Source organism: Nansenia antarctica (genome assembly GCF_963989245.1).
Source record: "Nansenia antarctica genome assembly, contig: SCAFFOLD_177, whole genome shotgun sequence".
Classification (NCBI taxonomy): domain Eukaryota; kingdom Metazoa; phylum Chordata; class Actinopteri; order Argentiniformes; family Microstomatidae; genus Nansenia; species Nansenia antarctica.
This window is the reverse complement of record NW_027663119.1, coordinates 97,501-110,000: the sequence shown is the minus strand read 5'-3', so window position 1 is coordinate 110,000 and position 12,500 is coordinate 97,501. Positions and strand designations below refer to the sequence as shown.

At 46.1% G+C, this 12,500-nt stretch overlaps 2 protein-coding genes across 2 annotated transcripts in view; one reads left to right on the top strand and one right to left on the bottom strand.

The window, feature by feature from the left end:
* Window positions 1–935, top strand: part of hspb2 (heat shock protein, alpha-crystallin-related, b2) — a gene marked incomplete at both ends in the record, with an annotated part of 2,035 nt that extends 1,100 nt beyond the window's left edge. Inside the window, 2 exons of the mRNA XM_080550983.1 lie at window positions 117–307; window positions 705–935. Coding sequence (XP_080407109.1) covers window positions 117–307; window positions 705–935 — 422 coding nt within the window. The remainder of the gene's footprint in view (window positions 1–116; window positions 308–704) is intronic.
* Window positions 936–10,577: 9,642 nt separating this feature from the next.
* Window positions 10,578–12,319, bottom strand: cfap68 (cilia and flagella associated protein 68; the record flags this gene model as incomplete). The annotated part of the gene is made up of 3 exons (XM_080550982.1): window positions 10,578–10,777; window positions 11,633–11,702; window positions 12,092–12,319. 3 exons carry the CDS (start codon window positions 12,317–12,319, stop codon window positions 10,578–10,580), a joined length of 498 nt encoding a protein of 165 aa, XP_080407108.1.
* Window positions 12,320–12,500: the final 181 nt, after the last annotated feature.

The following is a 12,500-nucleotide window of genomic DNA, read 5'->3' as shown; positions in this document are numbered from 1 at the left end:
TGTTGCCCTTGGTGATCTATTGCTATGTGTATTGCCATGTGTCCCCTCCCCAACACCCTCCCCAACCCCCTCCCTTGCCTACCCTCTCTCTCCCTGCTCCAATCACTCTCCCATAGCTCTGACCCCCCAGGACCTCCTAACCCCCACTCTGTACCATGGTTACTACATTCGTCCGCGAATCACCAAACAGTTGGAACGGGGCTTCTCCCAGATAGAGGAGGAGTCAGGGGTGTGGAGAGTCCAATTGGACACCTGCCAGTTCACTCCTGACGAGCTCAGTGTGCGCAGCGTCGACAACCTGCTGGAGGTGAGAGAGAGAAAGAAAGAAAAGGAGGGAGAGTGCATGAGAGACAGATAGAGGGTGGGGGGGGGAGAAAACAGAATGAATTCAAACCTCTTGCTTCATAAGCTTCCCTTTAACTTATCTAACCTCTTTCTCTCTCTCTCTCTGTCCCTCTCCCTCTCTATCTGTGTCTGTCTGTCTGTCTGCCTGTCTGTCTGTCTGTCTGTCTATCTGTCTGTCTGTTGGTCTGTCTGTTGGTCTGTCTGTTGGTCTGTCTGTCTGTCTGTCTGTCTGTCTGTCTGTCTGTCTATCTATCTATCTATCTGTCTGTCTGTCTGTCTGTCTATCTGTCTGTCTGTCTGCCTATCTGTCTGTCTGTCTATCTGTCTGTCTGTCTATCTGTCTGTCTGTCTGTCTGTAGGTGAGTGGTAATCATGGCCAGAGACAGGATGACCATGGTTTTGTACGCCGGTCGTTCACACGCACCTACGTGCTGCCTGCCGGGGTCGACCCTCTACTGCTCCAGATCAACATATCCCACGACGGGATCCTCAGTGTCTCGGCACCCAGGGCCACCCCTGACCCCCCCACCATACACACACACACCATCAACATCAAGCCACGCAAGCCACATCAAGAAGTGGAGATTTAATGCTCGTAATAGAATCCAGGGAGATTGACTGGACTTTCATGACATTATTATTGTTGTAAGTCGCTTTGGACAAAGGTGTCTGCTGAATAAATGTCAATGTCAATGTAAATGAGTTTTTTGCAGAAGTGCCCACTATCCCCGTCAACCAATAGTATTTATAGAGATCTGAGGATTGGTTGTGTGAAACAGTAACTGTTGTGTGACACAGTGTGACTGTTCTGTAAAACAGAGGACTATGTGTGCATATGCCCAAACGCAGACGACAGAGACAGACAGTGGTCCAACCAGTCTCTCTACCCTCCTTCTTTACTTTCCAATTGCCTGTAATATAGCTGTTTGTGTGACAATAAATGTAAAGTTGACAAATTGTGGTTTTGATAATCTTTTGGTTCCCATTTTCCCATACACATACAGTACAGGCCAAACGTTTGGACACACCTTCTCATTCAATGCGTTTCCTTTATTTTCATGACTATTTGGTACCTTGTAGATTCTCACTGAAGGCATCAAAACTATGAATGAACACATAGGAATTATGTATTTAACAATAAAGTGTGAAATAACTCTAAATATGTCTTATATTTTAGATTCCTCAAAGTAGCCACCCTTTGCTTTTTTGTTGTTAATAAAATATAATAAATAATAATAATATTAAATATAATATGTGTTAATAATAATATGTTATTATATATATATATTTAATATTATTATAATATATTTTATTAAGGATCCTGTGTGATTTCGAGTTTATGCTTCAATCAGGACACGCAATTGGGAGTGCATGCTATTATGTATAGGTATACGATTTAAGTAGGAGAGTCAGAAATACATGCTATGTGACCTATGTCAGTGGTCACCTGTGAGATACACATCGCTTACACATTTTCATTTATAAATCACTTACACATTTCATATTATGCCTCAATTATGATTTTGAAAGGCTACTGGTAAGTGAGACAATTCAAACTGGCTGGACCAGTGTGGTTGATTTTACACGACAGTAAAGCACAAACCGTGCTGTTGTCCAATGCCATTCATTCTATTCTAATGCCATTCTCTAACAATCTTACCGAATTATTATACATATTTTTTGTTGTTGTCATCCTTAGCTACATTTCTCAAAAACTACGAACTGGCTAGCTAGAGTTGACTAGTAACTTTGACAGTCATGTGGATGTTGAGCTCTGTTTCAATGTTGGGTGAATTGATTTGGAACGGTGAAGAGGTTATTACTGCCATTGCCGGCGCTCGCAGAGCGAATTTACGAACGCAGCCATCCGCTTGTTAAGTCGTGACGTGTTTCCGGGTCCCAACGTTGGCTGAGGCGCTGTCTTCGAAATGGAGAAATAATAATAATAATTAAAATTATATTTATATAGCGCTTTTCCGAGGCTCAAATACCCTGACAATATGGAGAAAACGGGAAAGTGCTGTGTCCCTTGTTAAATGAATAGATCCGAGTCTAAAAAACGATTAAACTGTCATTCTACCGCTGTAGTTCACAGGTACTCTGGTGCGGAGAATTTCTGGTTTGGACACGGAAATGGCTAAACGTCACTTTTGACGTCAGACTTAACAAGCGGATTGACTCCTCGCGTTCTGCTTTCGGCGAGAAGCGGGAGAACTGGTCTCGTGAAGTGGGCCGCTTCAGAAGTTTACCTCAGAAAGCCTCAGCGGACAGCGGAGACCAATGAGAGAAGGTTAATATACATTATTATGTATTAAACAGGCTAATATGCTATAGTTAATATACATTATTATGTATTAAACAGGCTAATATGCTATAGTTCTTATACATTATTATGTATTAAACAGGGTAATATGCTTGTCGACGGTGGACAGCACACAGCTAACTAGCTAGCTAATCTATCTACCACATAGCTACCAACGGTAAACTGCTGGTAAAAACACAAATAACGCCTAATATGAATTACAACTAGTAGTTAAGCCAGTATACTATTAGCAGTAATAGTGAGAAGTTATCTTTTATTTCAAATGTTTTTTAATTGAGTCGAAACTTGTTCACATACATGATGTTGTATCGACGCTCATTTTTATTTATAAGAAAGAGATACAAAAATATATTCACTTATCTTCAAATATAGAGACGTTATCTTTTGATCAATTAAATTACAGTGTGAATGGACATTATAGTCCGTTTTTGATCTTGTTGTAAGTTGTGGATAAAGGCGTCTGCTACATGTCTAAAATGTGATGTCATGTACTTTTCTAACACAGAACAGTGGAAGAGCAACAGAGCGACGGAGCCTATAGGTAACATGAGTTCAGAGGTGAGTGGTCGCTAGCTACAAGGCAGGTCAGCCAGCTACAGGGTTAGAGGGCTACAGGTAGGCAGGCCAGCCAGCCAGGTTATGTCAGGTAGAATGTTAGTTTATGCTGCACTAGTAGTAGTTATGCATGAGAAGTGTTGAGGACACACACCTATGCTGCACTAGAAGTAGTTATGCATGAGAAGTGTTGAGGACACACACCTATGCTGCACTAGTAGTAGTTATGCATGAGAAGTGTTGAGGACACACACCTATGCTGGAGGCTGACACACCTGCTCCCCGCTAGGAGGACGTGTTTGAGGACGTGAGGAGACATTTCTCCGTGGTGGAGTGGGCCCGCCTGGCAGAAGGGGAGAAGCTCCGCTACAAGAACATGAAGCGGAACCACCTGGCCCTGCGGGCTCTAGGTGACTGCTGCTGCGGAGACAGGGCTGTGTGGATGGCATGGAGAGAGAGAGATATATATATATATATATATATATATATATATATATATATATATATATATTATACAGGGCTGTGTGGATGGCAAGATATATATATCATTAATTTATTTATAATTATTTATTTTATACAAATGTTTTTATTATCAAGTACATTAATAGTGTAATCTGGTTCTCAGTCTCCTCATAGCCACAGTGCAAGCCAAACTGGTGCACTCTGTCATATAATATTTTGTGTGTGTGTGTGTGTGTCGCAGGGGTGCCCTCCACCGTACCTGCATTTATGCAGCGGCGCAGGGGCCATATGCCCCCCACTCCTGCACCCAGAGACTCTGAGGAGGAGGAGGAGTGGACGCCGGCCCTGGAGAGACGCCCCCCAGGTAGAGCTGGAGGAGGAGGAGGAGGAGAGGAGGGTGTCAGAAGCAGAAGCAGTCTGTTCAACTCCCACACTGGTCATCCTGCTGGTGGGAGGAGGAGAGGAGGAGAGAGTTGGTGTTCCAATGAAGCACATTGTGTTGCATTTGTGTATAACATGTGCTGATTGATTGATTGATTGATTGATTGATTGATTGATTGTAGGGATGTGTAACATTTATAACGTCTCTGTGATTGGTTCCCCCAGCACCCCGGAGCTTCCACCCTCCAGCCCGGAGACCAGCAGGGAGACCAGCAGGGAGACCAGCAGGGAGACCAACAGGGAGACCAGCTGCATCTCAGGGAGCCCCTCAGCCAGACTCACCTGCTGCACCGACAGTACAGGTGAGCAGAGTGATTCATACACCTCATCATGGTGGGGGGGGGGCGGTGAGATACAGGTGACTGTGAGATCTGGCTCATCATGTCTTCTGCCCCCACAGCCCCCCCCCTCTGGTCCTCAGGCTCCCCCCAGCGTGGAGGAGGTGGGGTCTAGTGTGGTGAGGGAACCCCCGCAGCCATGCCTGGAGGAGGAAGCGACTGCAGAGGAGCTGGCCTTCCTCTGGGACGGCCTCCCTGCTCAGAGGCAGGCTGGAGAGACCCCCAGCACCAGTGGAGGGGGGACAGGGGGGTCCCAGCAGACTGGAGAGGCGAGGGAACACCCCCAGCCATGCCTAGAGGAGGAAGCGACTGCAGAGGAGCTGGCCTTCCTCTGGGACGGCCTCCCTGCTCAGAGGCAGGCTGGAGAGACCCCCAGCACCAGTGGAGGGGGGGCAGGGGGCTCCCAGCAGGAAGACCCTCAACCATCAACCTCGGGTAACAGATACTGTCAGCTTGTGATGCTGTGTTTTTATAGTGCCTCTGTGTCTGAGTGTTTGTGTCTCATCTGAGTGTGTGTGTGTGTGTGTGTGTGTGTGTGTGTGTGTGTGTGTGGTGTGTGCATGTTATGATCTGATCTCCATGTTATATCTCTCTCTCTCTCTCTTTCTCTCTTTCTCTCTCTTTTTTTCTCTCTCTCTATCTTTCTCTCTCTTTTTCTCTCTCTCTCTGTCTTTCTCTCTCTCTCAGAGGTGAGCGGGGGGTCCCAGGCGTTCTCCTGCTCTCTGTGTCCGTTCTCCTACACCTCCCAGACGTTCCTCCACAAGCACGTGAAGAGATGCCACCATGAGGAGTACGTCAGACTGCTGAGGACAGGAGTGATCAGACCAGAGATGTCTTCCAGAGGCCCACAACCGCCCCCCACCACCTCAGACACCCCCCTCGCTCCTTCCAGAGGCCCAAAACCGCCCCCCACCACCTCAGACACCCCCCTGCCCCCCAACCGCAAACAGAGACACACAGACAAACCTGAACCTCACCACTGTGATCTGTGTGGGAGGGGCTTCCCTTCAAAAGGTAATCTCATTAGACATCAGCTCACTCACACCGGAGAGCAGCCTTTTCTCTGCTCCCAGTGTGGGAGGAGCTTCAGTGACTTAAGTAATCTGAAGAAACACCAGCGCACTCACACTGGAGAGCAGCCTTTTCACTGCTCCCAGTGTGGTAAGAACTTCAGCCTGTCATGTGCTCTAAAGAGACACCAGCGCACTCACACTGGAGAGCAGCCTTTTCACTGCTCCCAGTGTGGTAAGAACTTCAGCCTGTCATGTGCTCTAAAGAGACACCAGCGCACTCACACTGGAGAGAAGCCTTTTCACTGCTCCCAGTGTGGTAAGAACTTCAGCCTGTCAGGTGATCTAAAGAAACACCAGCGCACTCACACTGGAGAGAAGCCTTTTCACTGCTCCCAGTGTGGTAAGAACTTCAGCCTGTCATGTGCTCTAAAGAGACACCAGCGCACTCACACTGGAGAGAAGCCTTTTCACTGCTCCCAGTGTGGTAAGAACTTCACCCAGTCAGGTGATCTAAAGACACACCAGCGCACTCACACTGGAGAGAAGCCTTATCTCTGCTCCCAGTGTGGGAGGAGCTTCAGCCGGTCAGATAATCTAAAGCAACACAAGTGTCCTAAAAAGAGGGAAGGACCGGAACTTTAGATTTTACTTAAAGATGTTAAAGTTGTTAAAGATGTTAAAGTTGTTAAAGATGTTAAAGTTGTTAAAGTTGTTAAAGATGTTTAAGTGGTTAAAGTTGATAAAGTTGTTAAAGTTGTTAAAGTTAAAGTTGTTTAAGTTGTTAAAGTTTAAGATGTTAAAGGTGTATTTATACTTTCTACCTTTTTGTACATAATATAGTGATATGATTAGAACATGTACGGGTTTTTTTTCATATTGAAAAGGGAGGTCATTAATTATGTTAATTTATAGAACAGATGATATTTTATGAATATGTTTGTTAGAAAAATTAAATACTGTACATAATACAGCTGAATATCCACCCCTTCATCTGTCAGTGGATCACTGACTTCCTCACCAACAGAAGGCAGTATGTCAGGATGGGCCCTCACCTGTCTCAGCCCCGCACAGTTAACACCGGTGCTCCTCAGGGCTGTGTGCTCTCCCCCCTGCTCTACTCCCTGTACACCAATGACTCTGGTGACACATCTGTCAAGACCATCATATATGCAGATAACACCACCATGGTTGGCCTCATCACTGACAATGACGAGACCGCCTACCAGAGGGAGGTCGGCTGCCTGGTGTCCTCGTCTGCAGCCAATAACCTGGAACTCAACAACACCAAGACAGTGGAGGTGATTATGGACTTCCGGAAAAAGGCCCCAACTCACTCTCCACTGGTCATCAATAACTCCCCTGTCACAATAATGGATGAATTGCAAGTTTCTGGGCACTACCATCTCCAACAAACTAAAATGGGATAACAACATCACCCATTTAGTTAAAAAAGGCCAGCAGCGCTTGTTCTTCCTCCGGCAGCTGAAGAGACTCCACATCAGTCGTCACATCCTGGTCCAGTTCTACAGGGCCGTCATAGAGAGCATCCTCAACATCTTCCATCACTGTCTGGTACGACTCTGCGTCTGCCCGATCCAAGGCCAAACTACAAAGAGTCGTACGGACAGCTGAGCGGATCATCGGCTGCCCCCTGCCTCCCATCACAGACCTCCATAGCTCCAGATCACTGAAGAGAGCATGCAAGATTGTGGCTGTCCCCTCACATCCAGCTCACAGCTTGTTTGAACTACTCCCTTCTGGACAGCGGTACAGGGCCACCAGGTCAAAAACATCACGACACTTGAACAGTTTTTTCCCCAAAGCCACAGCCCTCCTCAATAACTCCTGATCATTGCACCTTGCACTTTACATGTTCTTGCACTAAGTTGTACAGTATATTTATTCATTCATATTGGTACTGTATATTTTGTCTTGAGTTGTGTTGTCGTCTTGCTGTTGTATGTACTGTAGCCTGTTCAGCATGGTAGAATACCAAGTCATGTTCCTAGTGCATTGCACATGGCGAATAAAGTTGAATTGAATTGAAATGGTTTGTAAAGTTTTGATTTGACAATAACTTGTCTTCATTTTCTGTTGGTGTTCTTGAGTGTTCTGTTATATGTTTGTTTTTGAATTCTAGGATTTATAATAATAATAATAATAATAATAATAATAATAATAAACTTTATATAGCACCTTTTATCAATTACATCTTTGTTTATTTCTATAATTCGTATGGTCGTCTTGACCCAGACAACATCAAGGACCCCAATTGAAATAAGCCAGTGGCTTTCTTGGGTTTTTTATCCTTTTAGTTGACCTTGTATGTAATATGTACTTTCATGTACCTACTTCTACAAATCTTCTAATAAAGTTTTCAATCAATCAATCAAAGACGTTATTACAACGATACAGACTCCAATATGGTGTGCGCTGCCATCTAGTGGTCTACATGTGAAGCTGTCATTGAAGCTACTTTTCGCCGATTTCACTGCATAGTGGACATAATATTCTCTTGCAGTTAAGTAGCCCGGTTTGGTCTCAGATATATGGAGTTTATCTTGAGCCTAATTAAATCAAAAGCAAAGAAATATTTTGTGAGAAAAAAAATCCACTTTGTAAGCAAAAACATAGATCCGTAAGCAAAAACATAGATTTGCCAAACAACAGGTTTGCAAAACATGATGTTTGCCAAACAACAGCTTTGCAAAACATGAGATTTGCTAAAAAAGTTCCGAGTCCAGTCAGGGCGGGACCTACAGCAGAAAGAACTACCACAGCAGATGAATGTGTGTATCTTAAACGGCGAAGACAAATGTCATCTTCTTGCACTTGAATAGCATTAAGGTTGATGCAGGCTCACTAGTCAGCTATGGCTGATATAATATCTAACATGTTATATGAAAACACCTGCTAGCATGCTCATTTCACACGTAATTTGCTCCGCTAACGTAGTACGGAGTTGGCTAGTTAAATCACATCACAGTGATAAATATAATTCCATAACTGCATACTACTACTACTGCATATACTACTAACACACACACACACACACACACACACACACACACACACACACACACACACACACACACACACACACACACACACACACACACACACACACACACAACGCGCAATCAGCAGGAAGAGAGCGCGGAGAGCACCTCGGGTTGGGAGAGCCCTATAAGACCCCGAATATCAAATAAAAGCAGAACGGAATAAACATGATTAAATACAACGTTATAAAATCCAGGTGTGCAGCACTACAATCCCATATTACGGGGCTTCGGCTGGACAACGGGGCTATTTCCAGCTCCATTCACATCGAATAACCATAGCGCTTGCAGCGTGCCTTGGTGACTGTATTCGGAAAAGTGGAACTTTACGCACGCTGATCAAAGGTACTGTGGTAAACCTACTAGGTGCCATATATACAACCACTCTACAGGGGGATGAACCCCGGGGAGACCCCGGTCACCTGCACGGCGGGGGGGGGGCACCTTCGTCCTGGAGTTCAGCACGCTGAGCCGGCTGACGGGAGACCTCATCCTCCTCTCTCATCCTCCACTCTCATCCTCCTCTCTCATCCTCCTCTCTCCTCCTCCTCTCTCATCCTCCTCTCTCATCCTCCACTCTAATCCTCCTCTCTCATCCTCCTCTCTCATCCTCCACTCTCATCCTCCTCTCTCATCCTCCTCTCTCATCCTCCACTCTAATCCTCCTCTCTCATCCTCCTCTCTCATCCTCCACTCTCATCCTCCTCTCTCATCCTCCTCTCTCATCCTCCACTCTCATCCTCCACTCTCATCCTCCTCTCTCTCATCCTCCTCTCTCATCCTCCTCTCTCATCCTCCACTCTCATCCTCCTCTCTCATCCTCCACTCTCATCCTCCTCTCTCATCCTTCTCTCTCATCCTCCTCTCTCATCCTCCACTCTCATCCTCCTCTCTCATCCTCCACTCTCATCCTCCACTCTCATCCTCCTCTCTCATCCTCCACTCTCATCCTCCACTCTCATCCTCCTCTCTCATCCTCCACTCTCATCCTCCTCTCTCATCCTCCTCTCTCATCCTCCTCTCTCATCCTCCTCTCTCATCCTCCACTCTCATCCTCCTCTCTCTCATCCTCCACTCTCATCCTCCTCTCTCTCATCCTCCTCTCTCATCCTCCTCTCTCATCCTCCTCTCTCATCCTCCACTCTCATCCTCCACTCTCATCCTCCACTCTAATCCGTACAGCGATTCCCAACCTATGGGCCGCGGCGGCCCTCTGGTGGTCCGCGAGAGTACTGCAAATGCGCCGCCAAATCATGGGCGTATTAGTTGTTGTTTTTTTTGGTACAAAAACGTTTTAATTAAAGAAAAACATGCATGGTACTGTATTTTTTCTTCTTCTTTAAAACCTTAAAAATGCATCATCAGTGTGCTACTCCCCCCCAGTGCAGGGCCTACTGCACTTTATGTATGATGATTGTATGATGATGCATATGAAATATCCAATAAGAATAAGAGAATAATGATAGACACCAAAATATGTTTTACGCGTCCGTAAAATGCCTGTGTGGGCCACAAATACTTTTGAGATTTTTAAGTGGGCCTTGAGTCCAAAAAGTTCATCTATCAACCCAGTATCTTTCAAATACTGAATTACCTGTTTGTCCATTTTGATTGCACTTCCTAATAAACTCTCCACAGTAAAACCCAATTTAGCCCTATGTACTCACCTGGAGTATACCAGTGATCGTTAAGTGATTGTTAGTTGGGAGGGGCTGCAAGCTTGCTAGTCTTCAGCAATTACTATCCGGACGGTCAGAGAGCGACAGCCTCCTGACACGAAGACTCTTGACAATAAGACAAGGGAGTCTATCTAATGGTAAATGGACTGCACTTATATAGCGCCTTAGTCCAAAGCGCTTTACAATGGCCTCTCATTCACCCATTCACACACCCATTCACACACCAATGGCGGCAAGCTACCATGCAAGGCACCGGCCCGCTCATTGGGAGCAATTTGGGGTTCAGTGTCACTGTTCACTGCTGCCAACAGACCCAGACCCAGACGGACGCTCAGAGCAGACGCATCTTTATTGGGGGGGGGTCAGTGGGGGCTGGAGGTGGGAAAGTCAGTCGGTTGTGTCTGCTCCCCAGCATCCTCTCTGTTTTGTGTGGGAGGAGGGGCGGGCTGTATGTGTGTGGCTGTGTAGTCTCTGCGGTAGCAGGAGTTGGGTGGAGCCCTGGAGTTGGGGGGGTCTAACTCAGGCTGGTGTCCCGGGAAACTTCTCGGCTCCCTCCTCACAGCTGGAAAGAGAGAGAGAGAAGGAGGGAGAGCAAGAGAGAGGAGGAGGGAGAGATAGAGAGAGGAGGAGGGAGAGCAAGAGGGAGAGAGAAGGAGGGAGATCAAGAGAGAGGAGGAGGGAGAGAGAGAGAGAGGAGGAGGGAGAGAAAGAGAGAGGAGGAGGGAGAGCAAGAGAGAGGAGGAGGGAGAGAAAGAGAGAGAGAGAAGGAGGGAGAGCAAGAGAGAGGAGGAGGGAGAGATATAGAGAGAGGGTGAGGGAAAACAGTGTAGTCAATGTCTCTTGTTGGTTATGAATCAAAGAACAATTCTGAGTTTAAGACTGTTTATTTAAAGTACAAAAGTATACAGATATCAAAGCTGGATTCTGGTCTGGTAGAGGAGAGAGAGAGAGAGGAGCTGCGTGGTCAAGATGAGAGAGAGAGCCCCCTGCTCTCACACCCTTATTTATAAACAATAGTATGTAAATACAGTTACAACCAATGGTCCTCCTATCACAGTCACTGCATAGATGCTTGAGGTGTGAAAAGTAGGAGACCCCACAATGATGTCACCTGGCCTATAAGTCATTCCAGGTTAAAGTTCAAGTCAGATTCACAGGAAGTCATTCTAACAATGCCCATATAAGGACAGCACTTCCTGAGGCAAGAACATAATGGCCCTTAAGACAAAGGATGTGTTTACAAGGTGTCATAAAACCCCCATTGTCAGGAGAACAGGCCCATACCATACCCATGCATGTGTGTGTAAGTAAAATATACTACAACAGCGCTAAGCAAGAGAATAAATCGTATTATGTATGAAGAGAGAAAGGGAGATGGAATGAAAGAGAGAGAGAATAAGAGGCGGGGGGTACTCACTGGTGTAGATAGGTATTTTCTCTTGTTGTGGAAAGGAGACAGAATGGGTGGTCTCAAAGTAGTGAGAGTACTGTGGAAGGAGAGAGAAACAAACAGATATCAAAGGTGAGGGAGGATCGTTCTCTCTCTCTCTCTCTCTTTCTCTCTCCCTCTCTCTCGTTCTCTCTCCCTCTCTCTCGTTCTCTCTCTCTCGTTCTCTCTCTCTCTGCCTCTCCCTCTCTCTCTCTCTCGTTCTCTCTCCCTCTCTCTCTCTATGAATGAATGAATGAATGAATGGTCTTTATTGTCATTAATATAGTACAGGTACCATACAACGACATTTGGGAGGGGGGGCTCCCCTGGTGCTAGGATTTTTTTTTTTTTACTAAAAACAAGAAGGGAAAGGAGCTGGTTTACATAAATAAAGGCTATATACACTATCCACTATACTATACTATACAAACTACACTATACTCTAACCTGGGAAGGCAGCGGTCGCGCATTCCGGTTGTGTCTGATGTCCCTGCGTTGTTCGGCCCAGTTACCGATCAGAGTCCCGGGACCGTACGCGTCCTCGCTTGTGCCGCAGCGCCAGCCGTATTGACGGAACTTGTCCTCGGCGCGCGCGTCGCTCCACACTTCACTTTGGCCAGACGCGCGCAACATGTAGTGGAACGGAGGCGAGTTGTGCGTCCATGGGAACGCCATCCTGCTGAGAGCCCTGCTGATGGAAAACGGACGCGGTTTATATTCCCTCGGCTGATATTCGATCAGGCCTACTTCTGTTGTTTTGTTGCCATGGCGTGACGTTAGAATTATAAGGTTCTATCTCCATTTAGGGCAGTTCAGAGATATTGAGCGTCAACGTTTTTACATTCCATTATGTTTT